Source organism: Terrapene carolina, unplaced genomic scaffold (genome assembly GCF_002925995.2).
Source record: "Terrapene carolina triunguis isolate 2854851 unplaced genomic scaffold, T_m_triunguis-2.0 Scaffold88, whole genome shotgun sequence".
NCBI classification, from domain to species: domain Eukaryota; kingdom Metazoa; phylum Chordata; order Testudines; family Emydidae; genus Terrapene; species Terrapene triunguis.
Window position 1 is genome coordinate 41,338,666 of NW_020664439.1, and position 15,134 is coordinate 41,353,799.

At 39.9% G+C, this 15,134-nt stretch overlaps 2 protein-coding genes across 5 annotated transcripts in view; one reads left to right on the plus strand and one right to left on the minus strand.

The window, feature by feature from the left end:
• Positions 1–4,723, plus strand: part of FXR1 (FMR1 autosomal homolog 1) — a 69,240-nt gene extending 64,517 nt beyond the window's left edge. For all 3 annotated transcript variants that reach the window (XM_026650064.1, XM_026650066.1, XM_026650065.1), the window contains 2 exons: positions 2,202–2,293; positions 3,707–4,723. In XM_026650064.1, coding sequence (XP_026505849.1) covers positions 2,202–2,293; positions 3,707–3,880 — 266 coding nt within the window. In that variant the 3' untranslated portion in view covers positions 3,881–4,723. The remainder of the gene's footprint in view (positions 1–2,201; positions 2,294–3,706) is intronic.
• Positions 4,724–6,595: 1,872 nt separating this feature from the next.
• Positions 6,596–14,100, minus strand: DNAJC19 (DnaJ heat shock protein family (Hsp40) member C19). Of its 2 annotated transcripts, none has more exons than XM_024204012.1 (6): positions 14,008–14,100; positions 12,353–12,404; positions 11,970–12,043; positions 11,414–11,490; positions 9,259–9,329; positions 6,596–7,409 (listed from the first exon to the last, which is right to left on the minus strand). In XM_024204012.1, the coding sequence occupies exons 3-6, from the start codon at positions 12,021–12,023 to the stop codon at positions 7,339–7,341; spliced, it is 273 nt and encodes a 90-aa protein (XP_024059780.1). In that variant the 5' UTR covers positions 12,024–12,043; positions 12,353–12,404; positions 14,008–14,100; the 3' UTR covers positions 6,596–7,338. The 2 variants fall into 2 exon arrangements, with proteins under 2 accessions (XP_024059780.1, XP_024059779.1); XM_024204011.2 differs by having other exon boundaries at positions 13,998–14,099.
• Positions 14,101–15,134: the final 1,034 nt, after the last annotated feature.

The following is a 15,134-nucleotide window of genomic DNA, read 5'->3' on the forward strand; positions in this document are numbered from 1 at the left end:
GTGTATCAAGCCAATTCTATCAGTCCCTCACTTTTATGGACGTAGTAATCATCCACAAATTGAAAAAAGACATTTTAAATTAAATTGCATGTTTCTGGTTTTTTGGTACTGTGGTTTGAGGCATTTCTTTTATGTGTACTAACACTTTAAATCTTAAAGGTGAATTCTCTGATTTTCAGTGTTACCTGTTCTAGAAAATGTGTGACTATAAATTCATAAGACATTTTGGTAAATTTAAAGGGATGTTTTCCAGCCTGCTACGCTCAAAATTTGACTGTTTTACTTGCATCTGTTTGCTGAGGGTCATGTAATTGTTCATATGTGGAGGTTTTTCCTGAAACACATGCTTCAGTGCTCTTTCAAAAAAAAAAAAGAATCCGAACAGTCCAGTACTTTATGAGCATTCTTCAGTCCTATAATAAATAGATGTGTACTTACAAAGAAGGAAGTAGATTGGTAAGAAAATCAATTTCAGCTTTACAAGGGGTTATTGTAAATGAGAAATATAATAAGATATTAGTCAACATTTGAAATGCCATGACAGCATTTCCCTTCAACTGAAACATGCTTTATTAAAAACTCAAAAACACCAAACTACCCCTCAATTTTGCTTTCAATCAGTTTAGTTTCTCCCCATATTTCAGAAGTTGAATGAAGGCTGTGCTTTTCTGTTGCCACTGTTGTTCAGAATAAACTTTGATTATATTAGTAAATATTTGTAAATAAAATAAAGGACGGAGCAATAGCATGTTGGGTTGTGAGAGTAATAGTGAAAGATATGTAGTTTTATAATGTCCTCATGGATAATGCTCTCCTGCTAATTTTTTTTTATAAATATATAATAGGAATAAATGGAAGGAGCTTATAATGATACTGTTATGGCAGAGATGGTACTGAATCTTTTTTTTTCCTTTTGTAATGTGATTTTTTTAAAATTCCATTAGTTTAATTATGAGAGCATGAGAAAAGCTCACGGAATAATCAAATGTTTAAAAATCAATATACAAAATTAGTTTTCATTGGAGACATTTAGTTGTAATGTTTCTCTTACTGTTGCACAGTTTGGATGAATATTTGTGCATACAGGACTTAAGTACATGCATAACTATTCATGTGAGTAGTTCTATTGCATGTATGCAAGTCACTGGGTGTAAAGTAGTATTTTAAAGCAGCACCTTTACTGGTACTGAGAACTGAATTGTTCTCAAAACTAGATAACTCTTGAGCAGTTGCGAAGTGTCTAATAGTAATGGAACAGAAACCAAATTAATACATTTTGCTTTGGACCCTGATATAGGTCTTACCATTTTATCACCATTAAACCCAGAAAAATAACTAGCTGGAGTTTGTCAAATGCTAAATATAATTATCAATTGTTATACAATAGATTTGATGAGCTCTGTAACTTCTTTTGGTGGTTCACCTCATTGTTTATCCCTTCAAAATGTATAATCACAAATATGTGTTCTAGAAGTACAGAGTTGCCTTAGTTGCAGGAGTGGATAGGAAATAGCAGGAGGGTGTGCTTAGTTCATGAAGAACTCTGCAAAAAAATAAATATTTTAATACTACTTATTTTAAAAATTTGTTTTCCCCTAAATCCATCTATTCCTCCCATGTTTCTAATCTCCCTTCAATCTACTTATGGGATACCCTAGAGTGAAATTTCCTTACTTTTTATATGGTACCATAGCTGTCCACTTCACTTTCTAGTCAGTAAAATGTACCAATATAAACAAATTCCCTTTCTCAAAGTGCTTACAATCTAAAGTGTTTTATGTCATGAAGAGAGCTCAGTGATAGTCCTTCTTTTCAGATTGCTTAGCCTACACCTACCTCAAACTAGAATTATTTTTTACCCTAATTACAGCCAAATTCTGCCTGCAGAAGCAGATGTATGCTCAGCTACCACTGATTTCAGTGGAAGCCATGCATGTTTATCCAAGGACAGAATTTGATCTTTACTATGAAATTATTATAAATTAAATGTTGTTAATTATAATTTTTAATCACCCAAAGAGTTGTTAGGTGATTCACAAATAAGACATATTTATCAGCTATAAAAATCTATATTTTATGCATAAAGTGCAGAAAATCCTAAACAGTGGCACAGTAGCAAATTAGCTCACTGTTAAACATGAAATAATCTGGAAAATATTTCGTAACGCTTCAGCATCTTTAATTTTTCTTCCCTCACACAGTCACAGTAGCTGATTACATATCGCGAGCTGAATCTCAGAGTAGACAAAGAAACCTCCCAAGGGAAACATTGGCCAAAACCAAGAACGAAATGGTAAGAAAAAAGGAAGAAAACAACATTTTTTTAAAAATATATGCTGCTTTGTTTTCCTCTCTTCTTTAGTGATGGGAATGCTCAGTCTTTCACGGTTGGGGAATGAAAAACCCTACTGATAATATAGTTGATGCTAACTAGCAAGGCAGATATACTTTTACCCTGTGAACGTATATTTGAAATAGGTCTCAAAAGTACTTTGTTTCCATCTTCAAGCCAAATTATGAAATCGTAAATTTTGCAGAATATTTATGAAATCAGGTGGTCTTTCTGAAGATTCTAGTGTTTTAAAACCACTTTATCTTTTGTAAAGATGCAACTGTTTGAGATGACTATAACATCACAAGAGCAAGTGACTGAGTACACAGCAGTTGATGTTCATCTGTTGTTGAATTATAAGGCAGATTTTCTTATAAGTAACAGTTGAATTTACTGCATCTAACATCGTACTCTAAAATTAGAAGTCCTTACCCCAATTCCTTAAATACGTGCCACCTATAAAGCTTTTAATCTTCAAAGCACTTTATGAATAATACCCATCTCACAGGAGTCATAAGCATTATTTTTTTATATATTTTACAAATAGGGGAAACTAAGGCAGAGATTCAGTGACTTGCATAAGGCTACAGAGGCTAGAATGAATGGTGTAGAGATGGTAAACTGGGACCCTATTCACCCATCTCATAATACCAGAACAAGGGGGCATTCAGTGACATTAAAGGGGGCAAAATCAAACTGAAGAAAGGAAATACATTTCTACCCACATAGAGAATATTGCCATTTATTGAGATGACAAGCTTAGCAGGATTTGAAAAGATATTATTCATTTACACCTCTACCCTGATATAACACACATTCAGATATTACGCGGTAAAGCAGTGCTCCGGGGGGGCGGGGCTGTGCACTCCGGCGGATCAAAGCAAGTTTGATATAACATGGTCTCACCTATAACGCGGTAAGAGTTTTTTGGCTCCCAAGGACAGCGTTATATCGGGGTAGAGGTGTATATGGATAACAAGAATAGCCAATTATACTAGTAAATACTAAAAAGGAGTAGGGGAGATTTGAAAGGGATATAAAACCTAATGTGACTTAAGCCAAACTCTCATTACTGGGGATTAGGAGGAAACTTTCTTGGGGGATAGATTATTCCATATTTGCCTACTGCAGGGTTTCTTGCACCTTCTTCTGAAGCACCTGGTGTTGCCCACTATTGGTGACAGGATAGACCACTGGTCTGATCCACTATGGCAATTCTTATGAGGGAGTTAGTGTCAAGAGCCAAGATTAGAACTCGGGTGACGTTGGCTCCCCTTCTGATGTTTAAAACACACTAGACTATTCCCCCCCTCTCTCGATTGGGTTTTTCCATGTTGTATCTAGTAGGTTTTTAAAATCTTTTTTCTTTTAAAGGCAAAAGATGTGATTGAAGAACATGGCCCTTCAGAAAAAGCAATAAATGGCCCTGCTAATGCGTCTGCGGATGAACCTTCTAAGCCACAGCCTAGCCCTGAAGAAGAGAAGTCAAGTACTATACAAGAAGAAGAAAATAATCAGGAAGAAGCAGTGCTGAATGGTGTTTCATAAACTGAAGTTCCTAGTTTACAGTTTTTACATTACATTTTACAATAGTGCTTGTATAAGCTTGCCAAAGATAGAATATGGATCGCCAGTCTTGACACCGCACTTTCAGTTCCTCCATTTTGGAATTCAGAAAGGGGAGGGATCCTGAAGAAATCATATGTTAAACATACTTTGACACCTACTGTGTTATAAATATATCATCAGATGTGCCTTGAGATAGTATATGTAACATTTAAATAAACAAAAACTTGCTGGCTATAGGAAATGTTATTTTGTTTTCAAAATATGGCAAAGATGTGGGGGGAATCCCTAATGTAATATTCTTTATGAAAGCATTAGCTGCTTTTGTTACATTTTTAATAATATGCAACCACTTCTTCACCTGAGGAAAACTAGAAAGAAATGCAGTCTAAAATATTTTGCACTGAATTGTAATTTCTCCATTAGTTTAGTCTGGAAACTGGTCTGTTTTAATACATGTTTTTTAAATGCTGTATGTAGAGGAAAAAAACTGCAGACCACTGGAATACATTTGTTAAATTCTCATAATCTGCAGGGATATTGGGTGACATTGGCAGTGACTGTTCTACTTTGAGGCTTTGTTTGGTTTATTTATTAAACTGTACAGTATTTAAAAATCAAACATAGCTTTAGATAAAACACTAAGCTGAATTAGTCATGTCCATTAAGACATAACCTGAACTACTGAAAAGATCAATTTCCAGAAAGTTTATTCTGTATAAACTACATATGTTAGTCCTTAGTAGAGTATTTTTATTTTGGTTGTTTGATGTGCAATATGTTTTTGTATGCTGGTAGAAAAAAATAAACTTTGATCTTCCATTGGTTACTTAGTTTCCTTTAATCAGAAAGATGGCCTAGTTAAAGTAACTCAAGATATTTCAGACTATTGACATTGTAATTTAGTACTAACCTCTTTACTTATTAACTGGTTGAGATGAACTCTAGGTTCTCTCCTATGGAAGACCTAGATAACACGTTAAGCTTGACCTCTCTACACAGGAGTTGGTAAAACATAAGTTAAGATGCTTTAAAAATACCGTTTTTATCCTCTAGACTAGAAGGGCCTTGGAGATTTAGAGGAGGTGATAACTTATTTTTATATAGATGGAAGTATTGACAGTGGCACATTCACATGTGTTGACATTTGCAGGTTTTTAAAGAGGGACTTAAAAGATGGAAGCCTGGCACAGAATAGGGGAGGCCATTCCAGGCATGGGAGTAATATTGATATGGACTAGAAAATGCAGAGCAATGAGGTCACTATTTTGTCATGTGGACCAGAGGGATGCAGAAAGATACCGCAGCAGATGTGGGTGTGGTTGTGTAGAGCCTTGAAAGAGAAGACCATCTTAAACCTGATTCCGTGAATGCAAGCCAGTCGAAGGATTTGAGGAATGACATGCTCTGAGTAGTGGGTAACGTTATTTTAACTGCCGCATTTTATATAGCGAGAGGAGCTGAGATGGGCAACAAGGAGGCTAGAGAGGCTGCAGTAGTCAAGGCAAGAGATAACTAAGACATAGGTATGCATTTCAGCTGAAGGGATGGCTTGTTTTCAGTATGTTCTAGAGAAAAAAGTACCAGGATTCGGTGACAGTATAGTTGTCTGAGGAGGAAAGTACAGGTCTGTCGCATCTTACGCGCATTTAACATGCGCGAATTCAGCTTTATGCGGTCGACAAAGACAAAAGAAAAATAACAATTTAAATACTGTTCCTGTAGTGCAGGCGATTCCGCCCGCCATTACACTCAATGTAATTTTGACTATACGCGGTTTTCGCTTTACGCGCTGACTGTGGAACGTAACCCCAGCGTAAGATGAGACAGATCTGTATGCAGTCAAAATAATTCTAAAGTAAACAACTGGAGTAATTGGGAAGGTAGTGGTGGTCACAATGGCACTGTTGAAGCGAGAAAGATGAGCTCATCTGATGTGTGTGTTTAAGAATGTAGTATGACATCTAGAAAAATGTGATCCTGGACATAGGGGAGAAGAGTTAAGCGTAGAGGTAGATTTGAAAGCCATTAACAACGTTTTTATTTTTTTAATACCCTGAGATATATCACAGCTGGACCTGCAGAGCTGTGTTTATTTTGGGAAATATCTGGACAAACAGATTGAAGCACTGTATTGATAAATCTTCATGCTTCTCGTTTTCTATATTTTTTTTGTTAAATACTCTTTTAAAAACAATTCAGTAGTTCTGGTTTTCCATCTTTGATTTAGTCTTGCTCATTTCTTAATGCACAGAATTTCAGTGGTGATACTCCCATACACAGCGAGACATACATTTTTGCAGATTGGGATCAGAGCGACCCAGGGAGAAGTTGCAAAGACCTCAGTTTGGTCACAATACAAGCATATTAGAGTTAGAGAAGCTAAAAGTTGTGTGAACTGTGGTCCGTGTATAGACAACATAACTTCTGTGCTGTAAAGCAATGTTTTCTCTACCAAGGGAAAATGGATAGGGTTTTTTTTTGGGGGGGGGGGGGGACTCCTTTACAATTTTTCTTTTAAAAAAAAAAAAGTCCTCCTTGAACTTTGAATCTAAGCCTCTACCTTAAAAGCTCATGCAAGTAAAATTCCCACTTTCCATCTCTTACTACAAACTTCAGTGTTGTTACCTTATTCTTTTAAGATAAGCATCATATACTGTAAGGCTTTAGTATATTATGCAGTTTTAGTACTTATACTTCTAGTAATAAGTTTGTCATTTTATTTAAATGCAGTGGAATCAGTAAAAATAATGAAAACCAGTGTAGAAATAAGTAAAAAATACATGGAGACAAATCAATAGCACTGACTATGTCCAACTTGTTTTTGAAAGTTAATACAAGTTATCTTACAAGAGAATTCAGTACATTCCACTTTCTCCATTTTACATGTCGCATTAATGTAACTAAGAATTTCTAAATGCTTTATTCCTATTGTGCAAATAAATCCCCATGATTTTCCTTGGGTAGTTTCAACCCAGCCTTTTCTCTTATTAGTATCATCTTGCTAACTTTGGGATATTAAGCCATAGCAGCATGAATTTCAAAAATGTACCTGGTTAAACAGAAATTCAACATTTTCAGAGTGCTCAAGACTGTCAGGCTGTTTGTCTGAATATAGATTAGCCAGACCAAATCACAGTATTTCCCATGTCATCCTAGGAAAAATACTTTGAATTAGAGGTAAATTGTACCACTACTACAGATAGTGGCTTAGAATCACTTTTGGAAAAGTACTATTTGTAAGCCCCCACCCTCCCCAAAACAAGATATACATGATGCAACCAAGATGGGGGGGGGGGGGAGAGAAGGGAGGGTTCCCTGCATTAGTTTAATCATTGATCAAGTAAAAAAGATTGGTGTCAACTTTCCTTGGGTCAATTATCAAAACTGATATTCATATACATAAACTAAACCATTAATTTACAACTAAATATCCACATTCACTTCTTAGCTTGGCCTTCCAGTAAATCTTTAGCTTCATTGATTTTGGCTGCCACATAGGGAGAACCACCTAGAAGAAAAAACAGTCTTGTCACAAAAACAGACAATTTTTTTCTACTTTATTACATTATTGCCCAATTCTGGCTTACTAGTACCAGTAGGGAGAAAAATGTGAGCACATCTGTTCGAAGAAATACATGACTGCCCCTTAATAGACAAATGACATCTGATACTAGTTGCAGAATACTTAAGATTTGTCTAAACATGGAGTTCAGGAACAGCTTTTACTCCAGCAAAGTGGATTAAGCTTGACAGAAGAAGACTGATTCTGGAATATGTCTCCACTCAGTTCAGAAATAGTGATTCCAGAATAGCTATTCTGGAATAATTTCATGTGTAGACAAACCCTAAATTCTATTAGGTTTCTAGTCTAGTCCTGTGTCACTTGGTGAATTTATTGATAAGGTCACCAAGGATTTAGAGGGGTATGCAGAACTATTTTCCAAATGTTTTGGATGTTCCCTGCATATTTTATATAAAGCTAATGAGTCCACAGATTAACCAGTCTCTCTAATTCAGCAGGGCCTGACCCAAGCTTCTGTACTGGTGGAATAATTTAATAGTGAAATGTAAAATACAGGTGATTAGTAGATTAAATGTACCAAAATTAGATTTGATCACCTACCAAAAGATGCATAGACCCTTTTAGAGTACAAAGGGCAGTGTCTCCTAAGGTCAGTATTCTTTGCTTTAGTTCCTGTTAAAAACTGGCAATATTATGAGACTCCCATGTTACTAGACTCTGTGTATGCCTAAGAATTCACTTGATGTTTCCTTTGCTGGAAGATTTCTGGGGAAGGCAGGTCCTGATGACCAGTTTTATTTGAGGAGGAGGAAAGAGGCAAAGAAGTGGATGGGAAGTTTCAGTCACTTCAAGGAGGCCATTATCTTTTAAATCAAGATTAAAGGTCCCAATTTGCCAAGTACCAATGGACAAAGGTTTAAAACAAATAAAAGGAAGTATTTGTTCACACAACACACAGACAACCTGTGGAACTCCTTGCCAGAGGATGTTGTGAAGGCCAAGTCTATAACAAGGTTCAAAAAAGAACTAGATAAGTTCTTGGAGGATAGGTCCATCAATGGCTAATTGCCAGGATGGACAGGGATGGTGTCCCTAGTCTTTGTTTGCCAGAAGCTGGGAATGAGCAACAGGGGATGGATCACTTGGTGATTACCTGTTCTATTCATTCCCTCTGGGGCACCTGGCATTGGCCACTGTCAGAGGACAGGATACTGGGCTAGATGGACCTTTGGTCTAACCCAGTATGGCCGTTCTTATGACATGATTTAGATTCATTGAAGTCAATGGGGTTTAACTACTATGATGAATAGAGAAGGCAGTATTCATATGTTTAAAGTTAGGCATGTGCTTAAGTACTTAACAGAATCTCAGCATTAGCGTCGCATAGGCAGCAATACTACATATTAAGTTTTTTGCTGTTTCTGAAGACTTAACGGCCCAATTCTAACCAAATAGGAGTTCCATGCGTCGGAGCAGCTGTACAATCACACTGTAGGCTTTCACTGAAAAGGAACTTTTTTTGTCTTTATATGGTAAGTCAATGCAGAGATGATGTATCGGGTAATGAGAGACGAGTTAATTTGCTGAATCTATTAGTCTTAATAGTGTTCAAATGTCTGGGCAGGGGACCTCTGAATATACAAGGATTCAAGCATCTTAAGATGTATTTCCTCCCAGTCAGGTTGGTTTTTTTTTGTTAATATATGAATGATTTACCTATATGCCCTAAACATCTCATTATCTTGGTTCCATTAATTTGGGCCAAAAATATACTGGGTGGACAATAATAATTGATTTATTTCAAATGGGACTTATCCCTACTGGTTTTACATACCTTTATCTGGATGATTCAAAAGCATGATCCGTCTGTGAGCCTCCCTAATTTTACCTTTATTGGCTGTAGGACTAGTTTAAAAAGAAGAAACAGAGTTAGGTAACCTGACAAAGGAATTTTATTAAAAATATTACACAACTGAAAACCTGCAAAATTAGAAAAAAATTAGCAATTATTAAGAATAATTTGTCTCATACTGCAATTGTTCACAGCAAGTTAAGAAATTTGAAAAGACTTTTTTTACCCTGCAGAGTTTTTTCTCTTGTTGCTACTTTGTTCAACATCTTCAGTCCATCATGCCAACGTTAATGTATTTTACAGCTTCACTGACAGATATTGACCAATTTCTACTGCAGAACTGTCAAAAGGAGCTTGACATTACTTTTTGTGGTCTTTTATTTCTTGGAAATTCAGTCATATTTGAAAGAGAAAACACATACCCTCCCTAGGACTGTACCTAATTAAAGTCCTGTAAACATTTGTGGGTGTATGTGTACAGTCCTTGAAAGCAAGCCATTTAAGACATAACTATTTAGTTATTTGAATCCCTAAACTGTTAGTTATGGCTGCCTGCTTGTGTGATTTTCCTTTACTAAACTTTTATTCTTAGTATTTTTACTTAGATTTCAGCTCTTTGTGGGGGAGATGGTCTTTTCATTGTGTGTACAGCACCTAGAAAAATGGAGCCCCACTGTCTGATGGGGCCTCTAGGTACTACCACAATACAAATAATAAGTATTCTTATCAGGCATAATGTCACAGACTTATGCTATTAGGAAGATCAATGAGATGCAAATCTGGAGCAGTGAAAGAATGAATAAGGGCAAGGCAAAATTTTCAAAAGCACCTTATGCCCAGATTCTCAAAGGTATGTAGGAGCCCAACTCCCATTGACTTGGGCACCTATATCCCAGAAAGTCAATAGGATTTATGCTTCTACGTGCCCAAGTTACTTTTGAAAATGAGACACAGGCACTTTTGAAAATCTTACCTCAACTCTAACTCATACAAGTAGTTCTGATCACCACACTGAGGTTCTTCTTAAAGCAGTGGCTCCCAAACTTTTTAAACCCCCCCCCCCCCCCCCCCCTGCTCCAAAGTACCCCCCCCCCCCCCCCTTTCCCCAGAGCTGGGCCATGACTACTAGGAGCCAGGGGTCAAGCCTGGGAGCAGGGCCAAGGCTGGGGACAGAGGCCAGGGGTGGGGCTGGGGGCAGAGTAGGGCTGGGTGGCCCAGCCCCATCATCCATCTCCCTCCCCCCACCCCAAACGTTCCTCCACACCCCTAGGGGGGCACACCCCACAATTTGGGGGCTGCTGTTTTAAAGTATGTGTTTACTGCAGTTAGCCTCTCTATGGTCAGTCAGTTACAGAATAGATGGCAGTCAGCTTCAGAGAGGGCCACCAACTACATTAGCTAATAATGCAGTGAGAGTCCGCCAGTTGAAGTCATCACAGTAGCCATTTCCCGAATATAGGAATGAGGATAGCTACATCTTAAGTCTTTGCAGCAGTCTGGGCAAGGGTCCTAAAAATCCAGACAGACTTCAAATGAAACAATTTTCTGAATAAGGCTGTGCCTTCATAGTTGCTAAGCTTAGAAAGCTTGTGGAACTTTTGCAGCCAAAACAAAAGTCAATCTTTCCAGAATTTGGTGAAGGCAACCACCAGTCATTAACTTTTTTAGTATGTGTGACCGAAAACAAAAATAATTTTTGTACTGAAATACTAAATAGATCATAGTCCATGCTTTGATATAAAGGCACAGTGACATTCTTTTATTGCCAGAAAATTTAGGTTGGGTGTTAAAGCAAGTTAAAAATGTAATACAAAAAAAATGTGGTTGAATACTAAATCCCCAATTGGAAATGGCTTTTAAAAGGTAATGTTTCTTTGTACAACATACTGTAATCAACAATCTAATATATGCAACCTTAGAAAGACCTGGTAGCCAGTCTTGCAAACTGAGCTGAGTAAAAGCAGTCTCTGCATTATGATAATCCCTTTTAATTTAACTTGGCACTGAATTTCAGATGCTGAAGTCAATGGGAGCTTTGAGGATTCAGTACCTCTGAAAAATCAAACCCCTGATCTTAAACTCATTAGTCCTGTATTCTCTCCTGCATCCTACATTTTTAATTAAAATGATTTTTTACCTCACTCCTAATATTAAAGCTGCTTCTCGTTTGGTCATTTTGGGATCAAATCCACCTCTGTAATAACCACTGAAGGCCTGAAATGGAAGATGCATTAGTAAGAAAACTGACAGGCAAAATAATGTGAATTAAACAATATTGGAGGTGAAGGAGAGATCACCATTTCTTCTTTAATAGCTGCAGAGCTTTCCTATCTATAAGAGTACAAGGATGCTTCTTATGAACGGTTTTCATGAAATTCAATCAAAGTTGAATTTCATTATTTACTCAACTATTTGGTGAGGTGGCCAAATCAACCACTTTAATTTGGAACTGACCTACAGCAGTATTGTTGAGATGAGTGAAAGTGTTTTATACACTCAATTTGGAGATCTTCTGTCCCAATTTGACAGCACCAATCAGTAATACAGTACTGCAGTGATGACAGTTTGGTCTGTCTCGATTTATATTAGAGCATCTTGAACCTCTCACTCGGGACTGAGTGAAACTATTTAGGTACAGAAAAATATATTTAACATAGGTTGAAAAAAAGTACTATGGATAAAACAAAACTTACAGATTTTGGCAGACTCTGAAGGGCTTGTTTTACTTGTGGTTCCATTTGCTTCATAGCTTGTAATGCATAACGACCTTAAAGAAAATGACTAACATTAACAGAACTAAAGGCATAATTTCATGAAGATTTAGAAATTCAGTACAATAATTTACTTTCAGATTAGTATGTAGGACAAAAATGGTTTTGACCTGACTAAAAAGAGAAAAATTTAGGTATTTTCTTTGGCTGCAATCAGATCAGCAAGTCCACTCCTCTGTATGTGTCCCTTAAAAGATAATGTACTGTGTCATGCTGAACTGAGAGTATATTTTACACTGCACCATTATTAAAGCACATAATGAAAAGTACAATCCAGTGTTAGATTCCTCACACCAGATACAAACCTGCAAATCCAGCAGCAGCTATTGTCAGACCAACCGCTATCACAGTACTAGCCTAGGTGTGGGGGAGAAAATTAATCCGTTACTCTAACAAAAATGAAAATGCAATAATCTTTAGTCAAGTTAATTACATATATACATTAAAACTAAAATGGCTTCAAATATGACAAGAAAACAGTAAACTGCAATATAATTGATAGATACAGTTAACTTGCACACATTGGCTGGCAGCTTTTAAAGCCTTACTTACTGTATTTCAAAACTACAGGTAGAAATGTTAATAGTTACTCTTGGGAATAGAAAAGCTTCAGTAGTCCTATATGGATATAGTTACTGAAACATATATTCCACTAATCACAAATGCATTTTTGGGCTTAATTGGTATTTATAAAATGCTTCGAGTTCCACAGATAAAAAATGCTTCAGCAATATCAAATATTACAGTTCAGTTTCAATTATCCAAACATCATTCAGGACATCCAATATGTCTGAATGCTCAAAATTATAATGACATTGTTCAATTATTGAAAATCAAGAGATATGTGGACACATGGCCCTATTTTGGATAAGTGATGATTGTGTAACAGCTGGCGAACTGTATTATCTACACAGCCATGCCTATACTAGGTGCACTTAACTGGTATAGGTGTACCAGTATATTACATTGGCAAAGTGCTCCTAGCTGTGCTTTTACTGGAATAGCTTATTCCATACGCACACCCAGGAGCCAAACAAGCTACACCAGCAAAAGCATGGTTTTGTTGGTATAACTGCATCTACACTATAGGCTTTTGCCAGCACAGCTAGGTCTGTCCTAAGTAGGGTGACCAGATGTCCCGATTTTATAGGGACAATCCCCATTTTTGGGTCATTTTCTTATATAGGCTCCTATTACCCCCCCCCCCCACCCCCGTCCCAATTTTTCACACTTGCTCTCTGGTCACCCTAGTCCTAAATCAAGCCTACATCACACCCCTGACTGACCCAGCGCTACTGGAAGAAGTTTGTAGCATAGGGTTGCTTTGCTCCCCTGCTTAATTTTGAACTGATGAGTAAGGCCACTGAAGGCAATGGGATCATTGAAGATCCAGAATGTCTGCACATCGTTACGCCTGGTCTCCAGGCAGATTTTGCACTGGTCTCACTGTGCTGGGGGAGGTGGGATTTGTCACCAGACCAGTTACATTGGTCCAACCCTTCGTGCGGCTGCAGAGTTTGCTCCGCTTCCCGGGCAGGCACGAGCTCGGCTGGCGTGAGAACCGTTACTGCGGTGTCACTCTGCGCTGCCGTAACGGCGCCGGTGTAGTCCAACACGCCTCGTAGTGTGGACAAGGCTGGAGCCGCCCCGGCTAGGCAGGGCCAGGGGGAGAGTTGCAAGGCAGGCGGAGGTCAAAGCCAAACACCTCAAGGGCGCCCGAGCTGCGTCCCGCGGCCCAAGCGACTGTCCGGCGGCGCGAGCCGGACACAGCGCTCGGCAGGGGCGGGCTCCCCGGCCCGGCCCGGCCCACGCGCTTCGCGGGTGAGGCCGCCACAGAGCGGGACTAACGGCCGCTCCGGCCTCCCCCGCCCGGGGCCACCCCGCGACCGGCCCCTCGGGGACCTGCTCGCCCCCGCCTGCCTGGACGGAGGGATCCGGAGCCGCCCTCACCATGACTGACCCGGCGGAGCCCCGCTACTGCGGGCGGGAAACGGCCGGACCGGACACGGCTCGGGGCCCCGCCGTCCCCGACTCGCCGTACGGCACCAGAGCCCTGTCGTAAAGCCCGCGAGGGGCTTTAGGGCCTGTCGTAAAGTGGAGCTGACGGGGGGGGGAATGGGAGCGCGGCGTGTCCTTCCTCGGAGGTGGGGGCCTGGAGCTTCCTGGGCACTGATCCCGGAGGGGAGGGGGCGCCAGGCTGGGGGGAAGGAGACGCAGGCTGAGGGGTGCTAGGCTGGAGAAGGGGGGAAGGGGACGCAGATGGGGGGGCACCAGGCTGGAGATGGGGGAGAAGGGGACGCAGACTGGGGGGGCACCGGGCTGGAAATCGGGGGGGAGGGGACGCAGACTGAGGGGGCACCGGACTGGAGATGGGGGGGAGGGGATGCAGACTGGGGGGGCACCGGGCTGGAAATCGGGGGGGAGGGGATGCAGACTGGGGGGGCACCGGACTGGAGATCGGGGGGGTGGGAAGGGACACAGACGGGGGGAGCCAGGCAGGGGATGGGGGGAGGCAGTGCAGAGTGGGTGGCGCCAGGCTGGAAATGGGGGGGGAAGGGGATACAAACTGAGGGGCGCCAGGCTGGAGATGGGTGGAAAAGGAGCACAGACTGGGTGGTGCCAGGCTGGCAGTGGAGGTGGCACTGATTGATGGGGTTGCCAGGTGGGGAAGGAGGGCACAGATTACGGAAGTAGGCTAACGATGGGGGCTCACAGTGGAGGTAGGGAGCCAATCTGCAGAGGGGAGTCACAGTAATGTTGGTGAGAGAGGGTACAGACTGAGGAGGGGGAGCACTGGATGAGGCGATGCCACTGACTAGTGAGGTTGGGGAGAAGGAGGCTCACTCTTTCTCCCTTGGTGCTCTCTGTGCTACTTCTCTCTATCTCCCTTCCCCTCCCTCATTCTTTGAGAAAAATGTGTGTTTTAAATAAGTGTCTTTGTTATTTAAAAAAAAATGGCTTTCCAGATATATGTAAAACAATTAATCTGCATTAGAAATTAATGCCCTGAATTTACATGTGAAGAGAAGTCGGGTTTGAATCATTTTTGATTATTAAAAGAATATTTAGTGAAGCCAGGCAAATATA

Bases quoted from the DNA above. Each gene is read 5' to 3' on its own strand.
- DNAJC19 (XM_024204011.2), bottom strand. The intron at 12,044-12,352 runs GTTTGTATCTGG...ATTTTCTTTAAG, and splicing joins AGCTGCTGCTGGATTTGCAG to GTCGTTATGCATTACAAGCT. The intron at 9,330-11,413 runs GTAAAAAATCAT...TTTTTAAACTAG, and splicing joins GCTTTAATATTAGGAGTGAG to TCCTACAGCCAATAAAGGTA.